This window comes from Rhipicephalus microplus, chromosome 8, assembly GCF_043290135.1.
Source record: "Rhipicephalus microplus isolate Deutch F79 chromosome 8, USDA_Rmic, whole genome shotgun sequence".
In the NCBI taxonomy this organism is placed as follows: domain Eukaryota; kingdom Metazoa; phylum Arthropoda; class Arachnida; order Ixodida; family Ixodidae; genus Rhipicephalus; species Rhipicephalus microplus.
The window spans coordinates 16,263,208-16,290,005 of record NC_134707.1 but is presented as its reverse complement, the minus strand read 5'-3'; the positions used below and the strand labels follow the sequence as shown (position 1 = coordinate 16,290,005).

Genomic DNA, 26,798 nt, shown 5'->3' with positions numbered 1-26,798 from the left:
TTCAGCTCAGACCACATGGTCCCAGTCCCATAGCTCCGTGACAAAGTCTCAAACGTACGTTTTGATCAATAGGATTGACAGGACTAAAGATCACTTGGGAAGTTGGGTCGACGGGAGAAGTGAGGTCACTTAAACTTGCGTAGCATTCAACGGCGGTGTGATTGGAGCACTAGAAGAGATGCTGTCTGATTGGTAGAGGATGACCGTGTAGGTTATGATGGCACTCGCAATCTGCACGAAGGAGACCACATCAAAAAGGAGTTTTAGCAAGGCACGAAGGCTACTGGCATATTTAAAAAAATGATACTATCTGAACAGCAAGATCACGTACTAGAAATGAGGGCTTGACTCCCAGAGACTTTACAAGCACAAAGCTGTCTACTACTACAAATGCCACTAAGGCAAAGACGCTGTTGGCGTTGCTATATATATATATATATATATATATATATATATATATATATATATATATATATATATATATATATATATATTTCTAGTCGCGAATTAAGAAATGTAATTTAAATATAACTATTAATTAATATGGCAAGAAATAAAAAAAAATAGCCTCGGTACCTACAGGCTAGTGCGAGTAGTACGCGCTTCACTCAATTCGCCACTGAAGTGTCTTTCATTTTCAGATTCTTCGCTCGAGTTATGTGGGACACCCTGTATATAAATACGCTGAAACTCAATGAAGCACTTCTACATACGAGAGCATGTAGTAAGGTAGATCAGATAAAATCGCACTTGCTACAGTGCCCAGCCGGCCACTTCAGCTGCTGTTTTCTGCAGAATACGTAAAGACCGACGCCGTAATAGCATCGAACATGGTCATACTGCGTGCTAGACCCTTAAGCTATAATTCAAGCATGAACGGAACCTTGCAGCTAACATGAGGGAGACGCCGGGGTCGACAGCATTGAAAGCCACGCCCCCTCTGCCCTATAGACAACTGTGATTCCATCTGTACATCTGGCTTTTAGCTGGTGATATTCGTAAGTCCCTGATACTCTCTAATTAGCATTGAGGTATTTGCATCATGGCGCATATTGTAATATATTCGCAAGTCCCTGATACTCTCTCTAATTAGCATTGAGGTATTTGCATCGTGGCGCATATTGTAATATATTCGCAAGTCCCTGATACTCTCTATAATTAGCAATGAGGTCTTTGCATCATGGCGCATATTGTGATATATTCGCGAGTCCCTGATACTCTCTCTAATTAGCATTGAGGTATTTGCATCGTGGCGCATATTGTGATATATTCGCAAGTCTCTGATACTCTCTCTAATTAGCATTGAGGTATTTGCATCATGGCGCATACTGTAATGTTGCTGTAGCCGTTAGTTTGAACGTGCTTTACGGGAAGTTGAATGAGAGATTTGGTGCAAATCTCGTGATACGCATGGCCACACTTGCGGAAAAATGCGCTGTTGCGATTGCGCTATAGAAAGAAAGCTGGATTACGTGCATTCAAGCGTAATATCAAATGGAACGACCATGCGTTATCACGCAGACTTTGGGGAATGAACATTACGAATATTGCGCCAACCTGAAAAATTGTTGAAAGTTCTTGCACCTTGTGAATACAAGAGGTTAAACTTATGTATAGGAATTTGATATATGCAGTAATTATTTGTTGAGTTATCTCACAATAATTTTCAAAATACATACGACTTCGTTTTAAAATACACACTTCATTCACATATGATAGTGCATTTTTGAAGAAATAATCAGTTTTGTATTTAAGATCTCCTCGTTTCACACTTAAAGAGTTACCTGAACGCATAGTATATTTCCAAGGAAACAAGCAAGTTAATTTATGGACACGATTCAGAAATTACAAAAGTTTATTTTTGTAGTCGTTCATTAGAATTACACCATTAGAATGATAACATGATGATGTTATCTTTATTCACGATGACGCAGGCAGTGTTTAGACATAAAACATTAACTATTTATAACTGTTTCTGCTAAACATATGATCCCTCCTGTCTGTGTTGCTATAGTATAACACAAGAGCACGTAGCACCATTAAGATATATAAAATATGTACTTAACTTGAATATTTTGTTGTTGTAATAATTTATCATGTCACACTATACCTCCTACGTTACGCAAGCGTATCACACCTCTTTTTATAAAATATTTTCTTTGCTTTGCGTTCTTGCTAATAATATTGTCTTGCCTCCTTGAAATAGAAATCTGTGTTGGGTGGTCATAAATGAATGAATAAATAAATAAATAAATAAATAAATAAATAATCGATAAAACCAAAATAGAAGGGCTAAATGCTCACCGAGACGATTAATGGTGGGCCAACTTTGAAGAATCCGCAGCCAGAAAAGGAGAAGTCCTGGTTTTGGCAGGTATGACGAAACTCTTGAATCTGCGCAAAAAAAAATAGTAACATCAATGAATTCGCTTCGATGTCAGTCGTAACTCATTGAGAAAACAAATTTATTAGAATTTATTTAGGTGTTTCATGACGTAAAACGAATGCCCGAAGCGAAATCTTGTCTGTGTTCACATGGAGGAAATTCCAACCGTATTTATAAAGTGTACAGCGAGTGCATATAGCATGGTTTTAACGACAATTACGCAACTATGGTGCATTCATTCATTACAAGTATTCAGAGTTTTTATAAACAGAAAAAGAAGATGACTTAGGCAAGTAAGTTAAAAAAAATAATTATTAGCAGAACTTGCACTAAGCCATACGAGAGGCTTGAAATAGTGAAAGCAGACGTGTGTAATCTACTTGTTTCTATGTTTTAGATGCGGAGCATCTAATACTCGAGGCTTGTAGTGCGGCGCCGTCCGCAAGCTTCCTCCTCCTTCTTCCACCATCTGTGCATCCCTTCCTCCTCTACACACCGCGCGCGCTTCACTCCTCCACCATCTGTGCACCCTTCCTCCTCTACACACCGCGTGCGCTTCTCCTCTTCACGAACATTCGCTAGCTGTATAATGTAGCGCGCATGCGCCGTCACGCTTCGAGAACATCGGCAGCTGACGCGCGCGCATGCGCCGTCGCGCTTCGAGAACATCGGCAGCTGACGCGCGCGCATGCGCCGTTGCGCTTCTCCCCCTTCTCGAACATTCGACAGCTGACAGTGCATGCGCCGTCGCGCTGTATATATACTCAAGGTCGGCGCTCGTTCGCTCAGTTGCCGCTCGTCGGTTGGTTTGTACGGCGCGTCGACGTCCAAGGTCGCGGTGAAATGAATTCCAACGAATCCACAAACACAATGATCGACGTCCCTTCGACCAGCGCCGCCCTTTCGCATACGTGTGTACGTGTTCACTCATTTAACACCCCCTCCTACAACCACGTTAACCAATTTAGCCATCGACCCAAGTAAGTCGCAATTTAACACCCCATTTCACAACCACGTTAACCAATTTAGCCATCGACCCAAGTAAGTCGCACTTTAACACCCCGTTAACCAATTATATGCTCCACATCCTCCTCAGTGTTCCCCCGAGGGAAGCTGCGGGCAATTTTTTTATGCTTTAGCTACTGCATAGTTCTAGGTTGTGTCTAGGTGATACTTGGTGGTTTCTACGTTTATTCACCGTGCGGAGAGGTTAGAGTCACGGACACGACACAATTGTCCAAACTTGTTAAAATTTGCGAAGTCGTTATGACGTCAGAATGACGTTACTGCGACGTCACGTGGCATCATGTCCCATATGATGTCGTAATCACATGTCATAGTGACTTTGTCAAAGAAAGTCAAATCCCTGAGGCAATGCGAAATCAGATGAAATGCCTACGATCTTGGAAGCCATGCATTGCCTCATTGGAAGCAGAAAGCTTTCGAAGCGTGGTGGGGTAGGATCAATACACTGACTGAGAAGAAAAAAAGAAGCTGGCTTTCATATGGGGGTAGTCGTTTTAAGCAAATGCATGAGGGGTCACGTTTGTCTCGTTTCCTTTGTTTCTCAGCGTGAGCGAATTTCACCGACTAAAACTATCCCACGTGTAATTGCGAGGCCTAAGTGTTCCGGAACATTGTTGAACGTTTTAGACTGTTCTAACCAGATTGTGCCTATGGGCCGAACGATGAAGGGCATTCTGTGAGGCGTGTGAACAAAAATGGTTTTACTGTACCACGTTAGCCATAAACTGTACCACGTTGCTGTACCACGTTAACCATACACGGACAGCTGATGCGTTAGATCCGTAGACCAAGGTTAGACGACTGACGACTTCGCTAAAATAAAGAGCTCAATCTTTACATGAAGCCTTGGCTGCTCAAGGGCGTATTTGTATGAACGCTGTATACTTGTATGTGCCCAACAACCTGTTTCGCTTCCTTTAACACCGATCTTCTATTTCCGATATCTATCTGAAGCTATCGAGAATAGCTGTCTGTTTTCTATGACACTAACTTGTGTTCCAAATACTGTGGTGACGCTAAATAGAAAAGCGATATCAATCGAATTGGTAAATTACACTTTTACGATATCAAAAGAACCAGGCTTAGTGAGAGCATACGCTTGCCAAGCGCTTCCCAAGCAAAAAAAAAGATGGAAAAGGTAACACGTAGAACTTCACGTGACAACTCACCTTGACCCCCACAGATTATGAAGGCATCATCTATGGCATACATGATCGTTTGTTGCTAATACGTATTCATATTCTATTTTATACTCGCGCCTAATAATGTCTATCATTATACAACAATGATTATGCTAAGGCACGTTTGCTTTAAAGATCCTCGCCGCGGAAGATATGCTTGCTTATAGCGCTGATATTTGGCATTGCCTTGGCATCTTTTGAGTTTCTTATGCAGAAAGCCTACGAGACAACCAGCATGAACTTGGTGGAACCACAAGGTGCTATTTCCCATCGGCGACGAAATTGCGTGTTCGATACAACAGTTGTTTACAGTCTATTGCATCTACTCATATGTGATTCTGTTCAAACGTAGTGCGTTAAGTGTTTTTTTTCTATTTTTTTATCAAATGATTTGTGGTCTGCGGGAGCATCGCCATGGCCGCTGGCGTATTGCACTGCGGTAAGTTGCATCGTGTCTATGTTCTCTTTTTTGTACACGTGTCACTGAAGCGATTTTGTTACACCAAACAGTTGTGCTCGCCTGAAGTGCTGTTACTAGTATAGAATAAACTTCCCTGTTTCTGCAACGATTCCTTGACTGAGCGTGATGGTCACATCATGAATCGAGACACTCTTAATGATGTCATCTATTGGTAGATTCGGAGCACTGCCGGTAGCACTTTGTATGCTGTATGCGGAGCAAGTTTGTTCTATTGGCAGATTGAGAGTGCTACGTGTACGCTCCGTCAAGAGGTCCACTCATCGGAGCTACATTTAGGGGCGAAGCTCCTTAAGCCGTGGAGACGCGGCGAGCGCTGCACGCGATCGGACGCGTCTGCACCGAGCTCCGGAGTTTTCCGATGTTTCAGTAGGAAGACGTGCCATAGCTCAAGATTTCTTGTACGAATGGTTTCTGCAAATCATACCGGTCCCGAGGATACAACTTTCCGACCGATATTGGTCACAATTTTCAAGTAAGCTTTTCATCTTTTCACGCCACGCCGGCAAGATCCGCCACTGGACGCCTAAGCCTAGCGACGCTACACCGGACGCCGCTGTCGCGGCCGCTGGGACACTAGCCGACATGGAAATCGAGGTCGACGGCGTCGAAATCTCTCTCGAAGAATGGTCAGACGATTCCTGGACACCACCTCAAGGTTTCCGAGCCCAGGCGAAACGTCACCAGGCACTTAAGCAACAAGCCCAAATGAACGACGCGCAAGTAAGCAAAGCCCCCAAAACTCCACCAACCCCCCGGCCGCCGCCGGAACTGAAACGCCATCCCTTGCCAAGACTGCCGTCGCACACGTACCACATCGTGGGACGCCCCAAGACACCCATTGACCTCACGCGCACATCACCCGGAGACTTGCAGAGAGCACTGCTTAAAGCGGCATCTCTGTGTGACCTGGACCCAGCCAAGCGTGATCAACTACGCATACACCCAAGGAATAACACTTTCACCGTTAGTGTGGCAACCACCGACCGAGCAATCGCGTACCAACGCATCACATCAATCCTCCTCGGAGAAGACCGGCAGATTGAGCTACACATGTACGCCCCGCCACCAGACGACGCGATACGAGGCATTTCTTTCTACGCCCACACGTTCCCCACCGATGATGAGACGCTGAAGGACCTTCAAGACAGCAACCCTGACTACCAAATAGTAGGTGGCAGACGCATGGGAAAAACGAAGAATTTACTTATAACGCTGCTCGGGGACCACCTACCTAGATGGCTTCTACACCGTGGAGGTCTCATTCGAGTATACCCTTTCCATCCCAAAGTAGACGCATGCTTCAACTGCCGGAAGACCGGGCACCGCTCCGATGTGTGCCCTCAACCTAGGCGCCGACGCTGCCCGCGTTGCGGAGAAGACCACGAGCCACCGCCGCAAGGAACGCCACCAACATGCCAAGCACGCTGTATCGTCTGTCAAGGAGGACACATGACGAACAGCTCAAGATGCGAGTACCGCTTCGCCAAAAAGTCTGAACCACTTAACGCAGCACAAGCAGGAAAGACGCTACAAACCGAGTCACCAGCGACGCAGCAAACCTCAAATGACGATAGCCCGCCTGCCTTGGACGAGCGTAACTACCCCAGTTTCGGGACATCACAAACGCCGACGAAACGCGACAGCCGATCGAAGTCACGATCTCGCCAGGGTCAAGCAGCCTCCCACTCTAGGTCCAAATCAAGAACCCGATCATCAAGTCGCATCCCACATGCTGATATATCCAAAGCACCACCAAGCAACCCTAGTGTGGCATGGGCGCAAAGCGCAGCGTCTCCGCTGCCATCATCTCCCCCGCAGCCATCGAAATCGTGCGCCTCAACGCATGACCCGCTCGTCAAGGAACTTACGCAAACAATCAATGCGTTAAAATCCCAAATGGCGACGCAACAAGCTCAGATCGAAGTGCTCCTTGCGCAGAACCGCTCCCTAGAAAGTAAACTGGCAAAGGCCAGCCAGTCCGTGCATAATTCAACTCAACAGCCCCAACCAGCCGCAGCAGCCAAACGCAAAGCAACGACTTCCACGGAAACGCTGCAATCCGAAGAGGACATGACGGCGCGAATTATTGAAATGGTCAACGCATCCGTTGCTGAAGCCCTCCGCACGACAGTCCAAACCACGGTCGTCAACGCCGTTCGTGCCGCCGTAACAGAAGCCTTCGCAACCGTAGACTCACGCCTAACGAACATAGAGACACGGTTCTCAAACATGGAAGCCACCGTAAACAACACCGTTGCCGGATTAGAAGCACTCAGAACTGCCACAGACACCAGTTTTGCAGTAATCAAACAAAGCATGGCCAGAGCACCAGCTATCACACGCAACCGAGTGACCTCTCACTCTTCCACCCAGCACAGCGAACCCACGACGGCCTCAAGTAATGCTCCAGCTGATGCATCATGGCCAGCACCCACTTGACTATATGGCAGTGGAACTGCAGGGGCTTTCGTAAAAAGAAAGCCCACCTGCAGCTACTCGTACAAGAAACACAACTGCCCAATTGCCAAACGCCTCCAGACGTCATCGCACTACAAGAAACAATGGCTTCTGTCTCACTCCCTGGTTACATCGCTTTCCAACAATTCACCGACTCGCACAACCAAGAAGCCCCAAGTACAGGCACGCTCGTCCACAAGAGCCTCACGGCGAAACAACACGACTTAGAATTCTCGGACATTCCACACACGGTCGTTGAAATTCTTCCGCGAAAACGCTCGCACCAATCAGTCTTCATCCTCAACGTATATTGCGCACCCCGGGCACGCGCCGACGACTTCAACCTGCTCTTCCAGAAAACCACATCGCTTTCTCGAGGCGCACAACTGCTTATACTGGGCGATTTCAACGCCAGGCACCCTGACTGGGGCTACCTGCAGGCGAACAAACGAGGCAAGAAGCTATGGCAACTCGGTCAGGACCTCCGGCTCACTCTACTAAATGACCTGCAGCAGTCACCAACCCGCATAGGAAACAGCGTGTGTAGGGACACGTCACCCGATCTCACATACTGCAAGAATATTGCGCAGGCCAGATGGGAGAACACCTGTCAACTCGCTGGTAGTGACCACTACATCATTGCCATCCAGGTACAGACGTCCGCTGGCAAGAGAGTACACAAAGCCCTCGCTCAAATCACGGAGTGGCCAAAATTTAGAGACGTCCGTGAAAGTGAAGCCCCAGAACGCATAACAAACCTCAAGGAATGGACAGCCTCCCTAAACGACCACGTGCGACGCACAACGCGCGAAAGTAAAGCAGCAGAGGAAACGCCTGCCACAGACTCTCGTCTTCTCCACATGTGGGACGCACACGCAAGCCTGCTGCGCAGATGGCAGAAGCAGCGCTACAATAAGAAATTGCGTCGCCGCATACAGGCCCTCTCTGAAGAAATTGAGCGACACAGTACCTACCTCGCCCGCCAACAATGGGGCCAGCTGTGCAGCGGACTCAACGGACAGCTAGGCAACAAGAAGACGTGGCACCTGTTACGCCACTTACTGGATCCCGACGACTCGAAAACAGCCGCACGGCACAGACTTAAGCGACTTGTCCACCAACACCCCGGATCAGACGAAGATCTACTAATTGAACTGGCGGACAAATACATCAACCAAGCCCATCAACCAGCGACACCGCTACCACCCTATGAAGGTAAACCAAATCCAACTCTTGATGCCGACATCACAGAAGCCGAAGTGTATGCAGCCATTCTAAAGCTTCGCACAACTTCGGCACCAGGTCCAGACGGCGTCTCGAACAAAACAATCCGCAACCTAGACGCAAGGTCAGTAACTGCCCTTACTGAATATTTCAATGACTGCTGGCATGCCGGAAATATACCAGAAGAATGGAAGCACGCGAAAATAGTGTTTATACCAAAGCCCGGAAAAAAGGCAGACTTATCAAATCTTCGCCCCATCTCGTTAACTTCATGCCTTGGCAAACTATTTGAGCACGTGGTCTTGGCTCGGCTAGAAACACTTGCAGAAGAGCAAGACCTTTTCCCTCCAACCATGCTCGGTTTTCGCGCCCACTTATCTACTCAAGACGCCCTCGTACAAATCTACCACGATTTGTTGAAAGACCCCGTACGTGCGGGCACGCGAGCAATGCTAGGCATAGACCTACGCAAGGCGTTCGATAACGTGACACATGAAGCGATAGCCCAGCACTTGGCTTCAACAAACCCTGGGGAACGTATTTACAACTACGTGTGCTCTTTCCTACAAGGCCGTACTGTGGAACTTTCCCTGATTGACAGCAACGCCACGAAGAGACTTGCCCTATCCAACAAAGGCACGCCACAGGGAGCTGTTCTTTCACCTTTCCTCTTCAACCTTGTAATGAGCCAACTCCCACAGTTACTAGACTGCATACCCAATATCCGACACACCCTATACGCGGACGACGTGACGGTATGGACCACTACTGGCTCCGACGGACAGATCGAGGAGGCACTGCAACGTGCCGTGGACACAGTGGCCGGATACGTCGCGTGTGCAGGTCTCGAATGCTCAGTGGAGAAATCTGAACTCCTCCTTCTTCGTCCTCCTGACTACCGTAAGGTTAAACACCCGCCACTACCAACCATCACTCTCAGAATGGCCGGATCCGAAATACCGATAGTGCAGCACATGCGGGTACTCGGCCTTTACGTACAAGCCGGCAGGGGCAATACCGTCGCACTAGAGAGGCTTGCGGTCACCGTCACTCAGACTGCCCGTCTGTTAGGAAGAATCTCTGCGCGGAAACACGGCATGAAAGAAAAGGAACTTCTCCAGCTGTTAAACGCCTTCGTAACCACAAGAATAACTTATGCCTTACCGTACCTACGACTCCTCCAGGCTGAAAAAGAAAAAGTAGACAGACTTATTCGCACAGTCCACAAGATCGCTTTGGGCCTCTCCCGCACCACATCGACCATGCACCTCCTCAGCCTTGGAATTCACAATACAATAGATGAACTTATCGAGGCTCACCGAACTGCACAAATTGAACGATTGCGTGGTAGTAAAACCGGAAGATGGATACTTCAACGTATCGGAATTCCCTCGTCACCAAGCGGACAAGACTTGATCTCGCTACCGCCTCTCCTCAGACAGCGCTTCATTGTGCAGCCGTTGCCGAAAAACATGCTGGCCGGCATTCATGACGGTAGACGATCAGCCCGCGCCAGAAACCTTCACAATACCTATGGTACGAACACAAAAGTGGCTCACGTCGACGCGGCAAGCTACCCAACCCCCAAACAAGCCTTTGCAATCAACGTCTCGTCGAAACGTACCCCAGTCGATATAGAGCCTACCACGAGGTGCGCCGGCTCCATACGCACACAAGACCCAACCGAGGCCGAAGAAGCTGCCATAGCACTCGCCGCAATGGCCGGTTTTGAAACAATTATCAGTGACTCCAAATCTGCTATCATCCGATTTGCCCGGGGCACTGTTTCCCCAACCACGGCGCGCATCCTCCGTCCTCTGCCCCGAGCGGCACGCAACGCCTCAGGCGACACTACTGCCAGCAGCACCGACGATGACGATCCTCGTTTAATCCAACTCATCTGGGTCCCAGCGCACGCAGGAAACCCGGGTAACGAAGCCGCCCACAGACAAGCTCGAGGACTCGTATGCCGAGCGGTGGGCCAGACTTCGGACCACGATATCGAAGCAACTGAAGCACTCATCACCTTTCACGACATCACACAGTACTACAAGCTATCAAGGCAAACCAGACCACCCCCGCACCCGGAACTAAACAAAGCTCAACAAATCACTTGGCGGCGGCTTCAAACGAACTCATTCCCTTCCCCGTACATATACAGGCACATATACCCTGCCTTATTCACATCTACGTGCACCCTTTGCAAGACCCAGACCGCAACCTTGGATCACATCATCTGGGGATGCAGCAAGGACCCTCCCCCACCAAACCTCCTAGGACAGTCACCTTCAAGTGAGGCCTGGGAGAGAATCCTCACGACCACAAGCCTGGACACCCAGCTCCGGGCCATCAAACGCGCTGACGAGGTGGCGACCAGGCATGGCCTGACAGCCCTCGCCACTTAGGAAACCGTCAGCTGCCTTAATAAAGTTGTTTACTACTACTACTACTCCTTAAGCCGTGGAATTGTCTCTCCTAGCTCATCGTGGTTCGTGACCGCCTACTTTGATGAGTCACTCAGCAGGTGCAGACGGGTGGACGAGCGGACAGACAGAGAGATGAACTGACGAACAGACAGACATACAGACAGACAGACAAACAGACAGACAGACAGACAGACAGACAGACAGACAGACAGACAGACGCTCGGATGGACGAAAGCAAGGACGGATGGATGGACAGAAGCACGGAAGCAATAATTGATGGACAGAAAGACAGACAGAAGCATGGATGAACGCTTCGCTTTACTAATCATCATTCACTACATGGATATGCTGTGATTTTTAGATGTAAGTCAGCTTTTTGTAACGCTGTCTCTCCGTTCGCACCGTGCGCCACCACGGTGGTCTTGGTCTATTGGCTAAGGTACTCGGCTGCTAACCCGCAGGTCGCAGGATCAAATACCGTCTACAGCAGCTGCATTTCCGATGGAGGCGGAAATATTGTAGGCCCGTGTGCTCAGATTCGGGCGCACGTTAAAGAACCCCAGGTGGTCAAAATTTCCGGAGCCCTCCACTACGGCGTCTCTCATAATCATACGGTGGTTTGGGACGTTAAGCCCCACATATCAAATCCGTTCGCACCGCGCTTTCCTGGTCGCAGGTGTTGGAGCGGTGCCAAGTAGGTGACGCCTTACCTCACAGTGCACACGCATTGACGTCACTCTCTGGCTAGCCTTTTGCCGCTTGCAGCATGTCATATATCTCACTTCACCCTCCCTACTGCTCGCAATGCTCGAGCCCACTACTCACGTGGGCATAATTTCACCCTGCGCCACGTCTCTCCGTTTGTCGGTGAGAAGCAGCCGTGAGGCGGTGGGTGTCCGTGCTGCATGCGCCTCGAGAATCTCGCGGCGGCGACAATGTGGACAGTGCGCCGATGCAGGGCGCGCAATCGCGCAGACGAGCGGGACGCCAACGCGCATGCTTCCCGTTAGTGTGCGCGTACCTTTCCCCGCTGTCGGTGGTGTTGCGAGGGTTAAATAAGCCGATCGCGTTCGCGAATGGTGACGTCAACACTGACGAAGCGTCAGCCAAGGAAGCCAAACGCAAGCGTTGGCAGGGGACGATCATCGACACCGACGAGGTGCGAGTCAAGAGCAACGATCGCGTTCGAGAATACAGATGGCGCGTGGGTAACACCAACGAGACGCGAGCTAAGGAAGCCGAGCATTCTGTGTATTTCAGTTTGAAACAAATGTTTACTCGAGTAAACCCTACACCGAGTTTCGCTTCAGACCGTTCTTCCAGCACCCGTGTCGATGCCCGTTTCAACCGGGTCAACGCCGTGCGCACCTCTGTTGTTTCGCGTCCCATCAGAGTTTCCTTCGGGGAGATGGTCCCCGGTTTCTACTCCGCGAAAAGCAGCGGATTCGACCTTAAGTCGCAAGTTCCGCGTGCCTTGGAATGGTTCTAACAGTGGACGCGCCAACGGACGCTGGTTGCGTCTCGCGTCGAACTATACAGCGCTCGCGTTTTGCAGGCGTAGCGTTGTGCCCAGCGTGCCCACTCATGCCACAAGGGAATCACGCGCATCATGTTCCATTCTGACCCTGCTCCAGCAGGACACACGTGCTCTAACGCGAGCACGTGCGTTCTATTGGTAGATTCTGTTCGGTTGCCTTCCGCCAGGGTGGAGTGCTCCGGCGCAGATTTTTTCGGCCACCCCATATCCGCGAATGGATGACACCATAAACCTGGACCAGGGAAGAGAGCACTTTTCACCGTAAGATACAGAGGCAGTCATCTCACCTGTTCTCTTACTTCCGGCGTGTGCTCTTGGGAAACGAGAAGCTTGGTAAGAACGTCCCACGTTTTCTTGGCCTGTTGTCAAAGAAAACGTAAGAAAAAAATCAAGTAAGTTGTTAGGTTTCATGAGACATTATGCTTAGATAAGGCATCCTGATTGGGACATTAACGGTTAATCTTTAAAATATGTCTACGAGAAATCACAATGTGAGTTCGCGAGAGTGGAAAAGAAAACATTTCTTGCAAATCTCCCAACTCTGGTTCTCAGCCTGGATGCGATGCAAAGGCAATCACTTTCGATGGCAGTTTCGCTTTTCATTACATATTGCGTGTCCACTGAATGAAGTGACGACTCGTTTGCCTTTCCTCAGCTAGCAAATCGAAGGGCGCAGAAAGTGGTGTGACGTCGGTATCTCTGATTTTTAATATGGTGCTTGCAGATCTCTAATTTATAATATGGTGCTTGCAGGTGAAAACTGAAAGAAGATTATTAATTCAGCTTGTTGTATCTTTCTAAAGTGCTCCTTCACTTGAATGCATTGTTATTTTTTCGTAGCGATGTTCATATATAGGCGTAGTAGTTAAAAAACTAAGCTTGGCTACCAGCAATCCAGAAATTTAAAATGCCTTTGTGGAGCTCTGCGCGTACAATAATGTCAAACGTCTTATAGACAAGTGCATAGAACTATGTTAAGTACGTCATAGAGAAAAAGTGTCCGAAAGCGTTTGATGACTGTTTATATAACTACGTATAACATGCATCATAGGGGCGTCATTTAGAACTACTGCGAGAGTTACGAAGCTCTCCTTTGCATGTTGTTCAATGTATAATCTTCCATACAAGAAAGCGCTTGTCAATTTTCGAAAATGAGCACAGCGACCTATTGTTTCGGAAGCCGTAACTGCTTGCCATTCATTGGCTAACACGAATGCGCCGACCCTCCCTCTCTGTAATTTCTGATTGTGTAGCATCAAGATGAGCATCTATCAGGTTCTCTCATAGGCGTAATCCTCTCTTGCAAGTATCTGATTACTCCCCACACCCTTCAACTGAAAAAATGTCTGCAATTACCCCAGAATGTCACACGTGCGTAATAGTTACGTAATAGTACAGTATACCTCCTTATACGGATGCATGGGGTAAATGCACACGAGTGCCACCTGTGCACAGGATGCAGCGAATCCCAGCGCACTGGTGAGACTGACAAATACTTGGTTCATCTTTTTCATCACCCAGTAACACCACGGCGCCGCCAATGTCAAGTTGAGTGAAAATATGAGCAGGAAGTTCTAGATAACCTCGTCACACATATCGAACACTTTCTTAACTCGCACAGAGTCCGTGCACCCTTAGAACGCTTCGTGGGTCTTCCAAGGAGCCACTGGTGTCTAAGGCGTGCTGTAGCTCAAAGGTAATGGAGGCCACAAGCGTGGCGAGCGTCTCAGAGAAGAACATTGCCCTGGTATAGGCCACCAAGCACGACAATTGGCCGTGAAAGATGGTAACGACGAAATAAACGGAGTTCCAAATTAGCCGAGTCATGGAGAGGTTTTCTTCGAAGAAGAGAAGAGAGACGATGGACAAGGCCTCCGCTGCCATGAGGGTAATGTTAAAAACGATGAGGTTGCGAGCGGTGCCTCTGAGTTTCACGGGTTGGGCTATGCCGGCTTCGAGGTTAATGAGGTCTCTGGACACTTGTATGAGGCTCGGAGCTTGACTGAAAACCAAAATGAAGCAGCACGTTTGGATTGATATGGACCTTACTGAGTATAATATGATGGTCGTCCTGTCGAGTACTTGGTCTTCGTCGTACGTGTTGATCGCCTCAGAGGCGTAAAAGGCGGGCACCCAGATGATAAAGAGCCAGGTGATTACCCCGTAAGCCGTGTGAGGGCTCCGTCGTCGCGTTAACGTCAGGTGTTCTCTGTCGGTACCGTGATCGTTGCCGACGAAACTGTAGCCCAGGCATCTGTGAATTCTATTGATCACACGAAATTCAGAGATGTACGCGAGGTCATTGGATGATGTCGATGTACGTCCCATCCTAGGAGCCACGACGTCGCCTGCAAGTAGCTATCATGGAAAGCCTGTTGTCCGTTCGAGGAGTGAATAGTTGAGACTCCCAAGCGGTGGCCTCCGGTGGACACGGACTGTACTTATTTTTGCACAACCGTTACAAGAGGTCACTTGGGTTAGGGCTCGTTGCTAATGCATATAAGCGTAGCCCTAGCTTTGCTGCTAAATAATAGCATGCTTGCATCTCGTTACGAAGATATGGTGGCTGTGTCACGCCCACGAACTAATTCTATTTTTGTTTAGGTTCTTAGCCAAGGCAGCTGTCCATGTACAAGGACTCAAGGCCGCCACCTAGGCTTGGGTGCTTGTGGCTACAACGCGCCCAATATCGCTGGACATCTTCAATAAATTTTAACTCAGGGACTTTTAGCTTAGGCGCCTTTGTGCTCGCATGTTTTAGAGATATTTTGGGACAGTAAAAAGTCACCTCGAAACAAAACGCTTGAGTGGTTGTGAGGAACATTCTAGTCAGTTTGGTAAAAATGCCTTGCGTGACATTTTGCAGCTGAGTTGACACATGTACAATGGGCGGGACGTCATAATGAATTATCAGAAATTTATGTGCTCTCAGACACAATCTCTACGTAAGATGTCTACGTAAGACATCTTGGAGGTTCGAATGATAAAGCATGACAAGCAGTTTAAATTACCGCTGAAGCAACATACGAATGGGAAAGGTGGTGCTGATGGGTATTCCATGCATGAGATTTCAGGCACCCAACCATAGTAGCTGACATAGCGATGAAATTCGCCTACTTCTTGGATACCTGTATAAGAGGCACTCTTTATATAAGTGTGTGTATAACTTACTTTACCGTTATGTTGCGTAATAAACAGCCATTAGAACAAGATGTGAAAAATGAACGAGAAATGAGTGAACAGAACACGTGTTGCCTAATCAACATTCTGTATTGATCAATTTTAGAATGTTTAGATATGAAACTAAAGCACAGTAGAAGGTGTGCTACACACTATCCAACAGCAGCCTCACCTCGTGTTTGGTCAGCCTAGCGTATATTCCGGCGGTAAACATCTCCGCGCATATGGTGAGGAAACCGATGAGGTCGAGAAGGAAAATACTGGTCCCTTTGTCGGCCTTCAGCATGTAGTAACCCCATGGCGCGGCGTTGACGATGTTCAGCGGAAAGCAGATCAATATGGCCATTCCCAGCAGGTCTTCGAGGCGCACGAACGCTGCCCCAACGTCCGAAAAGAGCCGGTGCAGCTCGGATAGCTCTTTGGGGTCAACTGTAAGTTCCTCGGACATGTGTAATACGTCATCATTGATGAGGTTCAGGCATCCGGCGAAGGCACTACAGAAGTAAGCCAGCCACGAGAAGCTGATCATGCAGACGTTCTCGGCGAAGACGAGGCTGAACATACCGTACAAGATCTTCATGTAAGCGGCGTGCGAGTACTCGTCGAAGTCGTAGATCTCCGCTGAAATTGAGAGCACCGAGGTGAAGGAGAAGACCACGTTGAGGAAGACTACGGCGATCGCGGTCCGCCGGAGTGGAGTCGCCCGGCTCAGGCGTCGCTCGACACTTTCGAGGTACTCCAGGAGGTCGACGAACTGCTGCGACTTGGGCAACAAAAGGACGACCACAGAGACCTGGATGCCGACGCCGCGGACGTCTCCCAGAATCTGTATGGCTCGGTCAATGGCTCTGTTGCGTTCATCCTCAAGCAGTGTCGAGACGCGGACTATGTCTGAGCCGATGACGAAGACGTAGAGGATCCATGAGGCGATGGCGTACAAGAGGTACGGTGACAGAATCCTGGAGCGCGGTCTTCCACTTTCCGAGGTCCGGATGATGAAGTTGTAGCCCAGGGCCCTGTGGAACCTAGCGATAATGAAGAATCCGGCCAAGACGTTTTTCTCCTTTGGCTGCTGGGCGGCCTTGCCGTTTCTCCCGTGAGTGACGATCAGTCGCTCGACTCGGCCACTTCGACGTCTTGTCACCAGACCCCCTTCGGCCACGGTGAGGTACTCCCCAAGAGGCCTCATGGTGCTCGCCCTTTCGTGGATTGCTCAGGAGTGCTATCAAAACGCCCTACAGGTGGCGTCAGCGACACATCGATTTCCAACAGAGAAAGCACAAAAATTACGAATCACGGGTTAATTCATCAAAAAGAATGCAGGCTCAAACCTATTTGGCCAATGATTCCGCGTAATAACACCACACTATTGAGCCAGTGTGGTGGTGTCCCTTCGGTGCCGCGTTGGATTGTTTATGGATGGCGACGGCGTTATTCCTATTGTACGCTAATATACGGAAACCATTAGGGATTGCTGTACGAATAAGGTTATACATGTCGAAGTGTGCCCCGTGTTTCCATCGCTGGAAGTAGCAATTTTCTGGCTTAGTCGCACGTGCAGTTAATGCTTGCTATCTTGCCACCTCCGAATGGCGTTTTTTACAAAGACATTTTTTGTAGTGGCTGCGATCGGTCTTTACGGACCACAGCTACCTGGTGCATTCGTGTCAATGCATACACGTGCCGGCTATATGGGTGTCGCAGTCTTTCATGCCGCCTGCGAAAAAGCTACAAATGACGTTGTGGAAGCCCGAAAAGTCCTGATTGTGCATAGATGGGCTTTTAGCGTGATTAATTTATTGATGTGCGTTGCTATGTTTGATTGCAGATCAGATTGAAAGTTGATTTGGCGGTTCCCGCGTTGTTTAAACAAGCAATGGGGACTTTCGCAATCAAGAAGCGATAGGGCTTTTTTGTAAGTATGTAAAAGAAAGTAATATACAGAGATTACTATATTTATAAACAAAATCAAAAGGCAAGGAATCAGATATCAGAAAAGAAAAGATGGATAAGTACATACATGAATACCCAATAGTCATATATGCACAGATGCGTGTATCAGAAGCATTTTCTCAACAGAAAGTCCTAGGAGGCTGACGTGAGGCATTGTGCTGTTGGCCTTCACGACGCAATATGAAAGAAAGAAGGTAACCTAGGTTTAGTGATGCATTTTAGTTTCATGCAGTACAGAGTGGTCCTCTGTAAACGAAGCAACTTATGTTTGTCTCCCGCAGCTTCGTCACTTTGCTGCCAATTACGTTTTTCTCTGTCTCTTTAGCATCCTGTTGGTGTATTTGGAACTGTACAAATGTACTGTTACGTGTTATTTTAACTGTCTTATCTTCACTTCGCAGTGCGTGTTCTACTAAAGTGAACGTAGCCATAAGAAAAAAAAATAAAACACGACGCAAACGGGAACATAGGTATGCGCTACACTTCTATCTATGCCCTTCACATTCATCTTATACATGCGTAAAAACACAACTAATTCTTGCACGTGGTCTCATTCCAAGTCCCCTCATACGTCAAGATACGTAGGTAAGTATCAACTGAGCAGAAACCTGGAGGAATCCTAAGATGGTTCAGCTCGAATTGAGGACGACGCAGCGAACAAAGGAAAAGAAAATGAGAAGTGTATCGCTATGGAACAAGAAGAGAGTAGAGTGGGTCAGAGAACAATGTGGGGATAAGGATATCAGATATAGTTAAAATCAAGATCATGAAATGGTCATGGGCAGGGCAACTAGCACGAAGGCAAGATAACCGCTGATCATTAAGAATCACTGTCTGCATTCCTAGAAAAGGCGAACGCATGAAGGGGAGACAGACCATTAGGTGGGCTGACGAGATTAAAACTTTTGCGGGTACAACATGGCATAAAGAGTGGTTTGATTGGAGGATCGAAGAGAGGCCTTTGCCCTGCAGTAGACGTAGTCAAGCTGCTGCTGCTGATGATGATAATAATAATGATGGAAATAGGTTCAATAAAAAGTTGTTCCCTGAAGTGGAGGGCATCAGGAAAGTTCATATGGTCGGTATGAAACACATCAAAAGAAAAAAAAATTCGACCACCTACCGATATGGCTTCGAAGGACAATTACATTAGAGTTCCGGATTTCCAGTGCTAGCTACGTTCACAATCTTTGAAATTATTTTAGTGTGTGGGTGTATCCGTTTCTTCATTAAAATATTGCTGTCCAGCCAGTAGATAACAATACTAAAGTAATTTACGCTGTACCGCAAGTGACTCAATTCTGTAGTGGTCATTCAAGTGAGGAAGGAAAACAAACAAATTTAAGGAACACCTTGAGTTCTTCGCCTTTTATGAACTTCCGCCAAAAGTATGCCGAGGAAATATATTTAAAACAGTTCTCCAGGGATTGTATTTAATTGTTTACTGCAGCTTTTTCTTGCATTGCTTTGTTTTATCGTATCAACTAAAATTATGTTCTCTGATATTGCGCAGCGTTTATGTTTAACCCATTTAAAAGCTACTTCTTGCTTCTCTGTATTCACCCTGACATTGTCAAGTGTTGAACAGCGAATTTTCTAATGCGTTGCCACATTAGCCGATCTAACGAATACTTGCTATTTGAAACGATAATATTGTATAAGGTGGTTTTGGGACGTTAAACCCCACAGAACAATCAAAGCATAATATTGTATTAAGTGCCGTATTTGACCAACATAGTGCGCTTCTTCAGTTGTTTTGCTTTTATGTGAACTGTCTTGTGATTCAAGTAAATCCGTAGTGAAAACGTAACCCATCGCATTCGTGCTTGAAGCCTAGAATTTCAGACAGACAGCAGAATTCAGTTAATTAATAAGTAAGCCTCAGCGTGTTCCTTTGAAGGAAGTGCAGTGGCATATATATATATATATATATATATATATAGAAAGAGAGAGAGAGAGAAACTTACAGAGCAGAATTAGTTGCGGTCTTACCTCGTCTAGGGCAGCGCTACCATACGCTCCCAATGCAAAAAGCTCGGCGCCGAAGGTGATAAATCCTAATACATCCAGGGAGACGTTCAAGAGGGATTCATGAGACGTCAGGAGGAAGTAACCCCATGGTGACGCATTGATGATGTTCAACGGTATGCCAATCATCAGACCCAGGCTGAATATTTTATCGCAGCGTTCGAAGGTGTACCACAGTTCACAAAACCGAGAATGCTGAGCCGCCAGTTCCGACCTGGCGAGTGGCCTACCGACCGCCAAGCTTTCGATGTCTTCGTTGATGCACCTGAGAAAGGACGCGAAGGCCCGACTGAAGTACATAATCCAACTGACACCGATCATGCTGACTGTCTCCGCAAACACGAGGCTGAAGACGCCGTAGAGTGCTTTCATGTGTACCGGTTGCATGTAGCCGTCGAACTCGGCAATTTCGTCAATTATCGAGAGGAGCGCTGCCACCGAGAACACGACGTTCTGGAGCACAATAAATTTGGCTGTCGGCTTCAGTCGGGTGGGACGCTGGAAGGTGGACTCGATCGCTTCTATCTTCTTGACGATATCGTCCAGCTCTCGCGAGTACACCACGAGAGTGCTGACGTTGGCCAGTTGTAAGCCGAGACAGCGCACGAAGTAGAAGATGAGAATGCACTTGTCGATGGTACGCAGTGGTTTGCCGTCTCCGTTCCGGACATCCAAGAACACTATTCGGTAGGTGTCCTGTAGCATGACGAAGGCAAAGAAGCTCCATGACAGCGTGGCAAAGGCAAGGTAAGGGCTGACCACGGAAGCCGTGTACTTCCGCTCGCCGTTATGGTTCTTCCATGAGAAGAAGGAGTAGCCCAGTAGCCTGTGGAACTTGCCGACGATGCTGAAGCCGTCGACGAACGAGGCGTAGCCAAATATCTCGCTCTTTATCGACGCAGATCTTAGCCTGACCATGGCGAAGAAAGAAGTAAGAGTTGGTGTGTCTTGCTGTGACAACGTCTACTCAGAATGATTCCTGAGCTCAAGACGAGAGGGGAGAGCGATTGTTTGTTTGGTTGGTTCCATCCGCTCATTTATTGAAGGTGTCTGTTATGCACACACTCATGCGGCTCGGGCGTACCCTTCCGTAGTGTTTTGTACACAAGAATCGGCCCACTCGCGTGTACCGTAGCACGCCCTTTTGTTGTTGGTGAGTGCGCTATAGTGTTTCCATTAACTTAATTAACACAGCGCATGGCAAAAGCTAGAGATGTGAGCGTATGACCCTTTTGCATGTTTAGGTGGCATTTGTCCGACAGACAGCCAGATGACAACGCAACTGCGCCTAATGACGAAGCAAAAGCCAGTTCTTTTGTTTTGAAAGCTTGCTAGCTCTGTCATGATGGCGTGGGTAACGCTTCGCATCATTTGGGGGTTCTATGCCGCTGCATATGCTTTGGCATAGCTGTTACATATGTTTACAAAGTGTGGTATCATCAGGAAAGTAGTAACCGTAAATGGTACGATCATGCATCGATAATTATAAACATAATCATCGCAAGCATGGTGCATGCGAACAAGGCAGAAGATACGGTAGCACCCTAGTGATTGCTAGAATTTTGTTTTGTGGTTATGAAAAATGGAGAGGGGAGCATGTGAACATTTTATGTTCAGATATTTTCACTTCGGAGGGTGGAACTGTTTGATAGAGAAGGCAAAAAAAAGAGAAGGAAATGGCATGTCTTCGAAGCTTCATCCAATGCAGTACCAATGAATGGAAAGTATATGCACTGTTCAAGAATATGTACCACCCTTCTGAACTATCCGACTCATGGCTGAAGCATGGTGCTTACATTCGTGTTATTTTCCGAAGGCTGTATGGTTAACTGTAGGTATGCCGCAGAAATGATTGCGTTTTAATGACCCTACTATTTCATCTACCACTTATTAAACGACAATTGTGCAGGAAACAGAAAGCTGCGGTACAGCCTATTTGATTTCCTGATATTTATTGAAGTCACGTGGTTCACAAGTTAGAGAGCGTAAAGTGGTAGCCTGGCAAAAGCTTGCATCTGTGAATCGATTTCTTTCATACTTGCTACATCAATATTCAATGAAAGTTTGTTCCGACAAAATTCATTAGGCGAACTTGAATGGGTACGGTAAAAAGCCTTGCTGGTAATTATCGTGGCACATGCAGTAATCAAATATGAGAAAAGTTAGAAGATGATTTTTACAACGCATTACAAATACATATATTAGTCTTTGCGCGGTAATCAGAGTACATGCTGCCGTAAGTGTTAGAATATTAGTTGAGAAACTGCTTTAGCAATGAATCTGTCTTTAGAGTAACTTAAAAGATGAGTTCCCTGGTAATCAGGTATGTGCCCCAGCATACAGTGGAGATGTCATTCACTGAATGGATGAGACGTTGGTGAATTTAAAAGAGACATTTACGTTTCTACGGGTTAAGGCATGTGAAGCTGCTGTAGTGAGCCAGTTTTATTGGGATCATGACTTCCCTTTACGAAGACCTAGTTATGTATATATCCCTCGAAAGAGCGGTTCGAACCATATAAGATGCTTCGTGCTAGGTGACACAAAAGACGCTAAATGATAACCTAGTGCGACCTGGTTAACTACGTGTGAACTCCCCCCAAGTTCCAGGCCTCTTAGTAGCGCACTTAAATTCACTGCACTAGTCTAGTATGCACTAATGCCCACATCCACTTACCTGTAGCTGTGCGGCCCCGCCGTAAGCACACAACACGAACAGTTCCGCAAACATAGTTGCAAAGCCTATGACGTCCATTGAAAGATTCAGCGCAGACTTATCAGACGTCAGTATGTAATAGCCCCATGGCGAAGCGTTCATAATATCTAGCGGCACGCTGAACAGTAGGCCCCAATTAAAGATCCTGTCACACCTTACGAACGTGCGCCACAGCTCACAAAACCTGGCATGTTGTGACTCGAGTTCGGATAGCGGGACTGATCGTGCGGCCGCGAGGTTGGCGATGTCCTCATTGATGCACCTTAGAAAGGAGGCGAAGGCCTGGCTCAGGTATATTGCCCAACTGAAAGACACCATGCACGTTGTTTCCGCGAACACGAGACTGAATAGCGAGTAGAGTACTTTCATGTACAGCGGTCCCATGTGTCCTTCAAACTCGGTGATCTCGTCTATTATGGAATACAACGCGGCCACCGAGAAAAGCACGTTCTGCAAGATGATCAGCTTGGCGACTGGTCGAAGACACGTCGGGTGCTGGAGCGTCGACTCCACATCTTCCATTGCCTTGACGACATCACAGAGTTCGTGCGAGTAACAGACTAATGTCGCAACGTTCACCAGCTGTATGCCGACGCAGCGAACGAAGTAGAACATCAGGATGCACTTGTCTATGGTGCGAAGCGTTTCGCTTTCTCCGTCATGGGTGGAAATGATCACGTGGTAGCCATCCTGGATCACGACGAAGGCGTAGAAGCACCAGGACGTGACGGCATACGCAAGGTAAGGGCTGACCAGGTGAACGGATAACTGAGACTCACCGTAGACGTCATTCCAGGATAGAAATGAGTAACCGAGGTACCTGTGCAATGTGCTTATAGTCTTGACGCCGTCCGCGAACGAGGCATAGCCGAAGATCTCACTCCGTATCGACGCGGACCTCAGCCGCACCATGTCTAATGGTCCGAGACAATGCACTGTCCAGTAGTAAGCCGCGAAACGTGTGTGGTGTATATAACGTCGCTCTTCTTGTTGGACGATGGCTTCATGATATTGTTTGCTTTCCCGTACAGGCGGAGAGTCTCTAGGTGGGTCCCGACTGTGCACATCGTGTGCATTGCGCGCCTGCATGTTTATTTTAGGTCAGCAGCGCCTTCACACAGGGGCGACGTGGTTCACGTTCAATTAACGTGATGGACCCTCCACGCTTACAAACATGAAGCAGACGCCCACTTGTTCTTTGCATGAGGAAAAGAGGAAAGACTTGAGTCCGAGAGAGTGTGTGCCATGGAAATGATCGTCAACTCGGCTTTTATTTGTGCATACAGCGTGTACTTTTCGTTTCACTGTGGCGATATTGCATCGATTTATTTGACGAGAGTGACAATAATTTTTTTTCGCTCATTAGGCATTGAATGCATGATTTCTAGATGATGTTTTGTCGCAGGTATCAATAGAAAATAACAGAACCGATGCTCGGGGTGCATGGCCTTTAAGAAAATTTCGAGCCCTAAATATTTGACTTGAAGTCATTCTATAATGTCTTACTAAATGAAGCAAAATGAGACATCAACTCAAAACTGCAGTCGACTTTTTACCTTTAGGAAATAATGACGTTAGGATCCGGGTCCTAAATTTTAATAATTGAAGCACACATTATGTCATTATAAGGTGCAATAACGTTATCAGTCATAACCTAAAATAGACAGTATAGACATTTATGCAAGTAAGCCAGGTGAAACGATGCTGAAGAGCTTTAAAGCGACACAAAACATTGAATTATTTTAAATTCGTGAATTGAACTGAGAAAACTGTACCATGTTGTTTTCACTATCATATGTGCTCTAATAATAAAAAAAAATCCAGGTCAAAGCATTTTATATTTCGCACCGCAAAATTCACGATGTCTTGGATTTCAATGTTAAATTTACGTATTTTGGCGATATTGTCTCAATGAAATTCGGTGAAACATTGTATGTGAAATCTATGGCGCTCTCAGAGAAGGATGTACTTCTCTCTTACTGATTTGGACCACGTATGACCGAGTAGACACTGCCAGTATCTATGACGTCACGGAGTTTGGTGCGAGAATTTCAAGGCGGCCTCACTACCTGCAGTTTCCTGTCACACATTTTCTCGCGTGCATGTAGTCATCGAATTTTATGTCAAACGGAGGGAATACGATCTCGTAGCTTAAGGCGCCAACAGAAGCTCTTTCTCGAGGAGGGAGGTACTTTTAGAAAAGCATTATATATGTTCATACCTGCATTTGTATTGCATGTGAGATCGTATTCTAAGTAATTCTAAGTAAAGTTTGGGCGAAAAAGCAGTTGAACTCATGTGAACTCCCCCCCCCCCCCCCAACACACTTTCCTACCTGATGACGCCGATTTTCGAGGCATATTTTCGTCGTGATGCTGACAGTTCACATTTGCATTGCTGATATCTCTAAACCCGTTGTTCTGTCTCAGAAATTTACAAGTGTACTTCTGAATTTTCGTTTGTTGTAAATATTGTTATCAGTGTTAAAAACAGTTACATTGGCTGGGGTTTTATGTACCAAATGTAATCAGGGTTATTTTTGCCGCCTCATATATAACCAAAAGTCTGGCACGGCGTGATTCAAGGTTTTATCAAGAGAAGAATATGCACACGTCCTCTGTGCTGTTATTTATCGGTGTTTTTTTTTCGCGCACCCCAACTTATATATTCGAGAACGCACCAACTAGCCCAAAGAAAAGATTTACTGCAAAGAATATCAAGTTCGCTTGGTTTTGACATAAGTTCTTTAGCGTTGAACTTACTTCGAGCTAAATAACACTTCTTTTACCTACAAAGATACGTTGTCGATGCAAATGCACTTGAAATATTTTAAGGCAACCGAAAACAAGGGCTAAACATCAAGATAATACTAAGGGAGCCGCTTGAAAGAAATTTACTGCGGTCTGTAGTCTCGAAGCGCACTGTTTTTCTAAGCCGACAGCAGGTGGCGACACAATTCGAGAACTTTGTTCCGTCATTCTTCCGAAAGACGGCGGTACGAGTCCGCTGTTTGCAGCATCAATTTTAACACTCGGCCATCCCCACGTGCGGCTTTTTCCAATAGTTTGGGTATGGCATATGTTTGGATGTATGCGAACTGCTAAGCCACTAGCACTTCTAATGAGATTCGTAATTATCTAGAAAGAGTGTTTCTTCATTAACACTGGCCGCGTTCTACTTTAGGCGAACGCGTAATGGCCCGATTAAAATATTGGTGAGTGGTGTTTGTGCTCACAGGTTGAAGGACACAGGCAGAGTAATGAGAGTCCGGACGAGGAAGGGGGGGTGGCAAAGGTGGAGGGATTCAACCCCCTTCCCGGAATTTTTCAAGTTTCCTTGCATATGTTTACACGTATACGCACACAAACAAATGCACGCACGAATATTGAAGAAGTATGGTTGATTTCTCAACTGTTCCCCCTACCCGACAAAAAAAAAAAAATGTCTGGCTACGCTACTGAGGCGTAATCGTGCGCACAGCCATGGGGGAGTGTAGTCACCCCTCTTAATCACCCAAAGGGTGATGCTGATTTTGCCCTAGCTTTTACTCTGTCAAACATTTCACGTAATTTTTTTTTGTAGGCATAGGGTCATAACTACCCATGTTTTTTTACGGTTATGGTCATTAGGAACCCACGCGGATGTCACATTTTATGAACTGTTGATAACATTTCCCCTTTCACCCCGAAAAGCAGGGTCCAGTGGCAGGCGTTTGTGAGTATTAAGTCGTGACGGCTTCCCTTTCAGCTTTGCATTCATTGAGTAGCTCGTTTTCTTTCAGACTCGTTCAACCCATCCGGCAATAGAGAGGGGGGGGGGGGGGTGAGGTGAAACTCTGCATTCCCTACCCTATGACGTCATCCTGTCATGGGAGACCTTAATTGCTAGCTTCTTCACGTGAAATCATCACTCGGTAAGAGGCGGGCAGATCATAAAGGCTATGCAGAACCACATGAGATGCCCAACGAACATTACTCTCTGATCCCGCAAAGGAGATTACCACGTTGGGGCTGATGGCTTTCGGAAGAGGAGCGGGGGATCGATACTGTAATGAGCGTTTTTGAACATTATTTTTATCTACTCGCCTTTCCAGCCACATGCACGCACCAAACTGTTATCAACACTGGGCGTAGACCACGCCGCAACGTCTGGCAAGCTTCGCAATTGTTTCGGATCATTCCGTTAATATTGAGCGCACAACGC

At 47.1% G+C, this 26,798-nt stretch overlaps 1 protein-coding gene across 1 annotated transcript; it reads right to left on the bottom strand.

Moving 5' to 3' along the window:
* LOC142768832 (uncharacterized) lies at window positions 1–20,835 on the bottom strand. Its single transcript, XM_075871176.1, has 4 exons — window positions 19,844–20,835; window positions 13,006–13,077; window positions 2,305–2,394; window positions 1–231 (listed from the first exon to the last, which is right to left on the bottom strand). The coding sequence occupies exons 1-4, from the start codon at window positions 20,795–20,797 to the stop codon at window positions 130–132; spliced, it is 1,218 nt and encodes a 405-aa protein (XP_075727291.1). The 5' UTR covers window positions 20,798–20,835; the 3' UTR covers window positions 1–129.
* Between the last annotated feature and the right edge of the window lie 5,963 nt (window positions 20,836–26,798).

Coding starts and splice junctions, on each gene's coding strand:
- LOC142768832 (XM_075871176.1), bottom strand. CDS start 20,797: ATGGTCAGGCTAAGATCTGCGTCGATAAAGAGCGAGATATTTGGCTAC. Junction 2,395..13,005: donor CGCCGGAAGTAAGAGAACAG/GTGAGATGACTG, acceptor TTTTTTGCGCAG/ATTCAAGAGTTTCGTCATAC. Junction 232..2,304: donor GCCCACCATTAATCGTCTCG/GTGAGCATTTAG, acceptor TCCTTCGTGCAG/ATTGCGAGTGCCATCATAAC.